The sequence below is a fragment of the Camelus dromedarius genome, chromosome 30, assembly GCF_036321535.1.
Source record: "Camelus dromedarius isolate mCamDro1 chromosome 30, mCamDro1.pat, whole genome shotgun sequence".
NCBI classification, from domain to species: domain Eukaryota; kingdom Metazoa; phylum Chordata; class Mammalia; order Artiodactyla; family Camelidae; genus Camelus; species Camelus dromedarius.
The window spans coordinates 3,806,908-3,816,847 of record NC_087465.1 but is presented as its reverse complement, the minus strand read 5'-3'; the positions used below and the strand labels follow the sequence as shown (position 1 = coordinate 3,816,847).

Below are 9,940 nucleotides of genomic sequence, written 5' to 3'. Positions count from 1 at the left end.
TATTTGCCCTCTTTACCTCTGTCCCTTATCACTTCTGTCCCTCCCTATTTTCCAAACGGGGAAACTGAGGCCTCAGACAAGGTAAATGGCTTGCTTCTTGGCAATCCTTTTCAAAGCTAAGAAGCGAGTCTCAATCGACAGCCCCAGCCTCCGCCTTGGGCGCTCTGTCCTCTGCCTGCCAAACCGCTGTGCGCGCCCCGAGCCCCAGATACACATGGCTCCCGCGCCACCATAGTCCTGGCGCGCCGACGTCGCCCCCGGCCCGCATCCCCTCCCACTTGTCGAAAACCCAAGGCAACGGGTCCCCATCTTGGAAGCCTGCTTAGGGAACTGGGTGAAGGCGGGTCCCCCCCCCCCTCCCCGAGATGGCCGCACGGCGAGCGGTGCCCGGGGAACGCTGTTCCAGAAGCATGGGCTTTACCGCGTGCGCGCTTGGCGAGGGGTCTCACTAACGCGAAAAGGAAAGCTCCGTCCTTATATTTTAAGATTCCCGGCAAGTTTCAATCATTTATTCCTTTAACCATTAACTGAGCGCCTACTAAGCGTTTGACGCTGTCAGTAAGGAAGTCTAGTGCGGGGACTGGCGGGCGGACGAGTGACGACATTGGGGACGGCAGCGCCTGGTGCCCACCCGGAGCGCGGGGGCGCTCCAGGAGGAGGCGGGGGGAGGCGAGTTCCCTGCCGCGAGGGTCTCCCGCGCAATCGAAGTCAGGTGTCTGCCAGCGAACACGCCCACCTGGGCCCTGGACCCGAGTCCGCACCCCGAGAGGGCTATTGCAGTGCCTTAGGGCGGGGTAACTTGATCTCGGCCCACTCTCTCCCCAACTTTCCTAACTGCTTCACCGTGTCACCTCGTCGAGGAGTAGGCCGCCACGCGCGTCCCTCCGCCGGGGCTGGGACCCCCCCCCCTTCCGGCGGGGGTGGCGCGGGGCCGGCGTAGGGCCTGCGTCAGCCGCAGCCCGCCGGCGATTGGGGCGCGCCCGCCTCCTGCGCTCGGGGGCGAATTATAAAGTGGCTCCGGCCGCCGCAGCCCGGACGGCGAGGGAGGCAGGCGAGGCAGGCGCCCGGACTCTGCGCTGCAGCCGCGGCGACGCCGAGGACCGCGACGGTGAGGCCAGTGCGGCCCGCGCCCCGGCCGCCGCTGCCGCGCCGCGCGCCCGCCTCACACCTTGGTCTCCTCTCCCTCCCAGAGTCGGCCCGGGACCCGGTTTCTCCGACCAGCCTGCGCGCTCCGAGCAGCCGCAACGTGAGTGAACTTGGCCAAGGCTCGCTTTGCTGCGTGGGGTTTGGGGCCGACCGCCAGCTGCGTTTTATTCCACGTTTCTTTGCATGGGGTTCCTCAACTTTCTTCCTCTCCCTCTTAGTGACCTGGGTCAGTGTCGCGCTTCCCGGGGCTCCCGCGCTTTCGAATTTGGTTTTCGTAGTCCCCTCCAGAATCCTTCCCCCGGGCCGCCCCTGGCTCCGGGGCGACAGTGACAACTCAGGAACCGCGAGGCAATCTGAGCGGTCCCCCGGTGGCAGTGGTGCAGGAAAGAGTGTCCGGGCGAGCTCTGGTTCGACGAACCCCCGGTTGGGTCTGCCCGGCGAGGAGTTCCTCCCTGGGACCGGCTCTGCGCCTGGGCAGGCTCGGAGCTCGTGCGCCCTCTCCCCGCAGTCCATGGCGCGGTTCCTGAAACTCTGCACTTGGCTGCTGGCACTCAGCTCTGGGCTTGTGGCGACCGTGCGGGCAGAATGCAGCCAGGACTGCGCGACGTGCAGCTACCGCCTGGCGCGCCCTACCGACCTCAACCCGCTGGTGAGTGTTCCGCGCGGTGGAAGAGCTGGTAGCCGGGCCCACCCCGCGAAGCGTCTCGCGGTCACATTTGGCGCGGACGCCTGGTGACCCAGGTGTCCCAATTGTTCCCTGAACGCTGACCACGGTCCCGCTCTAGCTCTCAGCTTCCAGAACCCGCGACTATCTAGAGACCACTAAGGGCGGCGGTGCCACCACGCAAACGAAGTTTGTTTTAGCCCGGGGATGCGGGAGCCCAGAGCTGCGCTCTGTTCAGCACCTCGGAGAGCACTAGGCTGTCGCCTTTCGCGTCCCAAGGAAGATGCTCAGTCACCCCACCTACTCACATAGCCCACCAAGGGCCCCTTCCACACACAACCATCTTCCCATCCTTTCCGTAAATTATGTTGACTTTTTAAATTAATTATATTTCATCGTTTTCCTTCAGATTTCATTTCTCTAGCCCTTTTAACCTCAGGACCCTCAGTCCTGACCCTCACCTGTGGGTAGGAGAGAGAAACGGGATGGGGAAGATGGATGAAGGGAGAGCAGAGAGAAGAGAAATTAAGCGACTTCTTTTTACAGGCAAATGACCCTGGAATTCAACCTCTGTCTTGTCTAAAATGTACTTTTGTAATACCTACTAAGACAACAGTTTAATTTGGCTATGAAAAAGGCACAGGAGAGGTGGCCAAGTTCAAAGAAGTGGCAACAATGCAAAAATAAATTACACTGGGTCTGGGGGGGGGGGCGGGGGAGGGCTTCTAAAGTCAAGAGAACTGTCATTCTAATCATTCTAGCCCATGTGCTCCTGAATCATTCCTGTCGCTCTACTGAGTCAGAATCTCTGAAATCTGGGACCCAGGAAGCTTCATTTTAACTAAATCCCCCAATGATTCCTTTGCACCATCTTCTCAATTTGTTGAATTCCTGTGATGACTTTAAAAGTTTGACAGAATAATGTATTAATCCAAAGAGTTAAACTCCTCACTAGAGCCTCTGAAGTAATCTTGTTATGTAGATGCATAAAACAGGGACAAAAATTAAGGAAAGGATTCCACAAAACCCACAGCATATGTTTCAGGTTAAATGTTTGTTCCATTTGGGTTACCTGATCCACTTCATCTGACAAGAAATGTAGTAGGGCTTTATATTTAAACTGAGGGGAAAAAATGTTGCATCTTAAATAGGAATGACAGTCCCCTTCATCCATCTTTTTCTTTCCGATTTGATTTTTGTTTAACTGGTTGGTTTTCTTTTGGGGCTTACATTTAGGGTCGTTACTTTCTTTGTGACAAAAGGCTTGTTAATGACTATACTGTTAGAGTTAACACCAGCTCTGGAATTTTCCATTGGATGGAAAAGACACATGAGAAATGAGGTGGCCTAGCCAGAACTATGCAGTAAAATCAATGTAACAAATATTTATTGAGCTTCTATCATGTGAAAGACACTTATGCTTCCTTCTGTGGTGGATGCAAAGATGAGCAGGCATGCCATGACTGATTTTACCAACTAATACAGACGTGATAAATACTACAAAAATTCATAAGTGGCTACAGGAGCATATAAATATAAAGTAACACCATTTCTGTAACATGACTGTGTTATTCGGATTTTTTGCCATTATTTATTTTTGAAGGAATCCCAACATTTAAAAAGCCTTTTGGTTATAGTATAAAAAATATTCAACATTAATTTTTGACAAATAGATCATTCAAATGTCATTTTAGGGTGGAAATAATATTGACACCTGTACATTTTAAATTCTTAATGATGTTTTGATTTCTTAATCAGATATCAAGAAAACAGAATGATTTTAATTAGGTCTTAAGATTTTTATATGTGCGTATATTTAATTTTCTTAGACACAAAGCTTAAGCAATCATTAAAAGCTGGTTAAATATATACCCTGAAGAATCGTGTTACACTAATAAGATGATTCCTTTTATTGTGAAAATAATATGTGTATATTTCATATTAAGTAATATATCAATATATCTTTAAATCCCAAGAAGGGCCTGGTTTTTATGTCCAAATCAAGGGTTAGTAACTGTTTTCCATAAGTAGACTTCAGGAGGCCATATAATTGCTAAGAAATATCAATTGGATCTTTACAAATGTTCTAGAACATTAGTACTCAGTTTATCATATCTGAGTGATCTGTTGAATAGAAGAGAATCTTAAATTATTAGAATATATAGCCTAAATCTTACAATAATTAGAATTTAATTATTTAATAAAAAGGAAATAACTATAACCTGATCATTCTTATTTTGTCAAATAACATGATTTCCATTGGAAAAGGCTTTTTCTGGCTAAATATTAAGAAAATAAACTTGAATTAATTGAACATCTACATATGTATTATTTTATATCAGACTCCATCACTATAAACATTTGACTCAAAATAATTAAACCTGTCTTAATCAAATAAGGGAGCAGGGGAAGTAAAACAACTCTGCTTTCAGCAAGTCAGTATGTCATAATCCAAATAACTTGCAGCATTTAAATTGAGTTTTTAGACTGCCTTGCTTTTCAAATTTATTTTTAAACTGTTGTCTTTCTTAGAAGGGTGAAAGGGTTTGCAGGAATATTAGCTACCATTCCAAGTAAAATATTAACACAAGAAAGTAAACAAACCTTATATTATTAACACTGATTTTATTGGTAAGAAAAGACAGTAACGGTAATTGAGGAATAATGTTCCTAATTAGGTAAAATTTTGGTTAGAAAAATCTCAGACAAAATGAAGTCAACCGTGGGAAACTATCCTGTGAAATGAGATTGTGCAAGCTGCCAATCTAGGTTAAAATTGGCTGGGAAAAAAATCTTTACAATATTGAAATGGCACCATATATTCAATCTGTTAAAATTCAAAGAAAAATTCTAATTTGATTCTATTAATTCTCCACGATCTCCCCTTTTGCCTTTCCTCTGATTTGCCTGTTCAGTATGACAAAAAGTTGTAATAAGAAACATGAGTTTATTACGTGGGCGTTTCCACAAGCAAGCATATCGTGGTCTATAAAAATGTGTTCACTTCATGAAATCAAAAAAGCCTCATTTTGTCATTAAGTTGAATTCTTTCCCCAGGCTTGCACCCTGGAATGTGAGGGAAAGCTGCCGTCTCTCAAGACCTGGGAAACCTGCAAGGAGCTCCTGCAGCTGTCCCAGCTGGAGCTCCCTGCAGATGGCACCAGCGCCCTCCGAGAAAGCGGCCGACCCGAGGACAGCCATTTGCTAGCCAAGAAGTATGGGGGCTTCATGAAGAGGTATGGGGGCTTCATGAAGAAAACGGATGAGCTGTACCCCGCGGAGCCGGAGGCAGAGGCCACCGAAGGGGAAATCCTTGGCAAGAGATACGGGGGCTTCATGAAGAAGGATGCGGAGGAAGACGCTGCCCTGGGCGAGTCCCCAGACCTGCTGGAAGAGCTGCTGGGAGCGGGGGACCACCGAGAGGGGGGTCCCCACCAGCAGGGCAGCGATGACGAGGACGTGAGCAAGAGATACGGGGGCTTCATGCGAGGCTTGAAGAGAAGCCCCCAACTGGAAGAGGAAGCCAAAGAGCTGCAGAAGCGATACGGGGGCTTCATGAGAAGAGTGGGGCGCCCCGAGTGGTGGATGGACTACCAGAAGCGGTATGGGGGCTTCCTGAAGCGCTTTGCGGGTTCTCTGACCTCCGACGACGAAGGCGAAGGTTACTCAAAGGAAGCTCCCGAAATGGAGAAAAGATATGGAGGGTTTATGAGATTTTAATACCCTTTCCCATCAGTGGCCCCAGGCCCCCACAAGCCTCCCTCCATCCCCCAGTGAGAGACTGCTTCGTGTGTCGCGTTTCTTGTCCTGTGTGGCTTACTTTAGTGTCTGGATAATTAACTATCCAACCTGAAAGCTGTCATTTCAGGTCCTGCGTTCTTTCGAGAGGCGTTAAGCTCAGTACTGGTCTATTGCAGCGTCTTGTTTTTATGCTAAAATAGTTTTTGTTATGACTTTGTCCTTTATTTTTGACAAAACACCAATAAATGCTTACTTGTATACAGATACAATAAACCCATGACCCCAACTGCACACCATCCTCGCAAGTCTCTTCTCCTCCAAGGCTCTCGTTTGCACATCCTAAACAGTGAAACCACCTGCTTTGGACAGAATCATCACTGGCTTACTCCTCTTCCAACAGCTGAGGCTGCAAAAACATTTTCCATTTAATTCCTTAAGGAGGAAATCTTAGATGAGCAAACACATTGAAACAATATGAAATGTATTTCCACTCTCAGGTTTCTGGAACTCGGGTATGTGAAGGAAAACCAAAGCCCAGTAAAGAAAAGAGCTATGCCCTCACACATGAGGAAATCTGCATTTGCATCCAGATGTGTACGTCTCTTTTCTCCAGCAAAGTATTTTAGATGGTAATTAAAAATTAAAGATAATTTAGCTCCATTTTACAAATAAAGAGAATGGAGCCCAGAAAGGTCAAGTTGTTGGCCCAAGATTGCCTAGCAGGTAAAGAACAGAAATGGAGTTAAGACCCCAAACCTCTTGCTCCCAATCAATGTCCCTTCCACTCTGGTTCCCTGTCTCTCATCCAGGTCCCTACCAAGAACAGGAAGAACTTGGGACCCTCTCTTGCTCACTGTCGTCCACTCCTACACCCACCACCATAGTGGGTCCTCCAATATCTGATGGATGGATATATGAATGAACAAAGGGATTTGGTGACCAGATTATTGAGAAAGGTGTTATGAAGGTTTTTTTAAGGCAAATTCTCATCACACAAGAAGTTTATGACTACTCATATTAATTAACCCATCTAGGACAACATACAGGTACAAATACAGGTATTTCTTTGTTTTCCTAATTGAAACCACCTGCAGCTAAACTCCCATCCACTAAGTCATCTTCCTAGGACCCCCACCCATCCTTTCTTTTGCGTTCTTCCCCCCAAAATTGGAGTTTAGCAACTGAGGACGACGGAGGAAGAGCCTCTGCACTGTAGCTGTGCAAGCTGGGTTTCGGGGACATCCGCTCGGCCATGTACATGGCTATGTGCAGCATCAGTGCAGGGGTCACAGGTCCCTCCCACTCACGGAGCCCCACCACCGTCTATCTTCCTGATCCTCGACGGGGTGACTTCTTCCAGATGAGAGCCCTCCCTCCTCCTTTTGAACTAGAGATGCAAACAGTGTAAGTGTTTGAAGCAGACTGGGAAGACACTAATAAACAGCAGCTGGTCTGTGGACGCCCGAGTCCAAAATGACAAGGAGTGAGGGGCTGGACCACATCAGAGATGGCAGGTCTCTATCCAGCCTGAGCCGATGGTTTCCTTTGGAAATGCCAGCCCAGTATCACCAGACTTTTCCAAAATAATCCAAAACCTAGATTTCCATGATAATATCCCAAGTTTCTCATTTTGCCATTGATTCCATTTAAAACACTGTGTCCCAAACAAAACCCATCTGCAGGTGAGATTTGAGAGACACGGGGCTAGTCGTTTGAGGGGAAAAGAAAAAAATCACTTAATTCTCTCCCCTAGAACTAAGGATTCCCAAATCTTAAAAACAAGAAATCCAGCCAACACCCAAGAGACACTAAGAGTAGAATGACTTGTCCCTGCCTGAGAAGATAGTAACCCAACTATTATCTCACAATGACACAGCATGTGTACATACAGAGCTCACCCAGCATGTCCGAGAAAGTAACACAGTCAAATGAAGACACTGCTTTTCTCCCCGAGGAGCCCTTTCATTTCTATTTGAGGTGGCTGTGTAGACCGACACTCAGGGTGGTTAACACGCAAGTGTCTGGCCCTCGCTTCCACCCTCCGTGGTGTCTGCCAAGGGCCCAGCAGTGTCTGGGATGGGACAGCGTCACTCACTCTTCTGTTTCCTCAGCCCTTCATACATGGTGAACTGAGAGCCTAGAGGCGCACCACTAATGTTTAGGGAGGGAGGGAATGGAGGAGGGGCCGGGGAAACAGGAGGAGGAGGAGGAAGAAAGGGGAAAGAAAAAAGCCCATGGGGCAAGATGGCTCCTTCCCTTTCGCTGACTGTGGGGCCACCGGCTCCTGCGCTAAATGTCAAACAAAGCCAGGTCCCGACCCAGGCCCCTATCATGCAGTGAGCAAGGGTGGCTGCGCACAGAACGCGCCTCGGGCGGTGCTGTGCAGCCTCCCCGTGTCCCCAGTTGTCCCCCGTGCTGTCCAGCCTTCAGTCTGAAATCCCATCATGAGACTTTCACAGCTCTACCTACTGAAGGCTTTGCTTTTTCAAGAATTTCCTATTTAAGTGCTGAGGGGTATTTGCCTAAGAGTCACCTGGGATGCTGTTTTAAACTCAGGTGAGGGTTCTCTGGCTGTGGCACTCAGCGTGTGCTCAGCACACGTGTCCGAGTTCCAAAACCATGGGAGGACCAGGGCTAGGACAAGTTCAGAACTGGGACTTCGGGTTAAATGGGCTAGAGCCTTGGGTAAGGTGAACTCAAAGCTGCAGCTCACTCAGAGCCTCTCCTGGAAAACGTCATGCACCTTTCAGGATGATCCGCTCGAACTGCAGAGGGCGCTGCTGCTCCACTCTGTACCTTTCCCGGTACCGGGACTCTTCACCTCAGTTCTCCTCACCTGGGCCTCCCCAGTTCTCCTCCAAGCCTGAGTGCTGGCCTGGGTTCCTCCTGAGAATTAGCAACATGTGAACTCCGAGGCCAGGCTGCCCGGGTTGAAATCCCAGCACTGTGACCTGAAACTCTCCTGCCACACTCCCTTCATCTACGCCTCATTAGCTTATGGGAATAAGTTCACGTTTCAACTATACCGATGCTTAAGGCCCAGCACAGTCAGCGCACACAGGGTCAGCTACACTATCCAAGTCCCCCAGTTGTTCCTCGTGGGCTTCTCTCCACCTTGCCCCGCCTCACCTGGGTATCTCAGCTGAGCCTCTCAGGGACCAGGTGTCCCTCACCTGAGCCTCTCGGGGACCAGGTGTCCCTCCCCTGAGCCTCTCGGGGACCAGGTATCCCTCACCTGAGCCTCTGGGGTACCAGGTATCCCTCCCCTGAGCCTCTCGGGGACCAGGTATCCCTCCCCTGAGCCTCTCGGGGACCAGGTATCCCTCACCTGAGCCTCTGGGGGACCAGGTATCCCTCACCCGAGCCTCTGGGGGACCAGGTATCCCTCACCCGAGGCCTCGCAGGGATGAGATACTGTCTGTGGGCTTCAGTCCTGGTCAGAGGCTGAGAAGGTCCAGGGAAGGATTCCTTGTCCTGATGGCTGTTTCTCATGAGTCAGAAACTAATTGCACAGCCCCTGAATACTCTTCTTCACTTTCTCAATCGTCTACGACAAACATGTGAAATCTGTATGATGAAACAGTGATCCATTTTAATTTACATTTCCTTAATAACCAGTCAGATTAGACATCATGTTAGATGCTTACTGACCGCTTGGATATCCTTAGTTACTCTCTTGCTTTTCAAATCAAGTTATGTGTCTGAACTATTTTTTGCTCTGTGGTGAATGGTCTTAAACCACAAAATAAATACATAAGTTCTTTTAAACTATAAAATACCCTCAGGAGTTACTTTTTTACCTCCCTGTTTCAGTCTCCACCATGTGCCTATAACCCTGCCCAGAGATGGACTCTGTGGCATCACTGGCAAAATACCCGACACGCTTTATGTTGTTCCTGCCACATCCTTTCGTGTTGAGAACACCAGCAGCGTGTTTAGTACAGCAGCTGTCTCCTCGCAGTCCCCCGGGTCTCCCCGGGGGCTCCCTGCCATTCACAGAATGCGCAGGTCCTCCCATCTGTTGAAGAAGGCTGGGAAAAAGTCAAGATTGCTGACTAGGACCGCTGGTTACTCCGGGTGGTAGGAGTAAGCAGATACAGTTGAAGAACCAGGACCTGGGCAAAGCCACCTACAGGCTTAGCCACTAGATTTGCAATATAATTTACTTCATTATGGGGAAGTGGCCTCAGATAAATTCTATTTCTGAACCAAAACTGTTAAACAAGTGAGAATGAGGAAGAGAGAAGCAAATACTTCCATTTGATACGAGTAGCCCTATAAAGTTCTGTATTATACAAGGAAAACAACATTAAGAAAGCCAATAAATGCAACAATAATGACTTCCCTCATGATGCGATGCAGATACTAAGATCATCTGAGAAGGAAGTT

General features: G+C 48.8%; 1 protein-coding gene across 1 annotated transcript; it reads left to right on the top strand.

Annotated features, from left to right (window-relative positions):
* Nucleotides 1-1,051: 1,051 nt before the first annotated feature.
* Nucleotides 1,052-5,935, top strand: PENK (proenkephalin). Its single transcript, XM_031441597.2, has 4 exons — nucleotides 1,052-1,108; nucleotides 1,191-1,246; nucleotides 1,655-1,795; nucleotides 4,868-5,935. Exons 3-4 carry the CDS (start codon nucleotides 1,658-1,660, stop codon nucleotides 5,528-5,530), a joined length of 801 nt encoding a protein of 266 aa, XP_031297457.1. The 5' UTR covers nucleotides 1,052-1,108; nucleotides 1,191-1,246; nucleotides 1,655-1,657; the 3' UTR covers nucleotides 5,531-5,935.
* The last annotated feature ends 4,005 nt before the right edge of the window (nucleotides 5,936-9,940 follow it).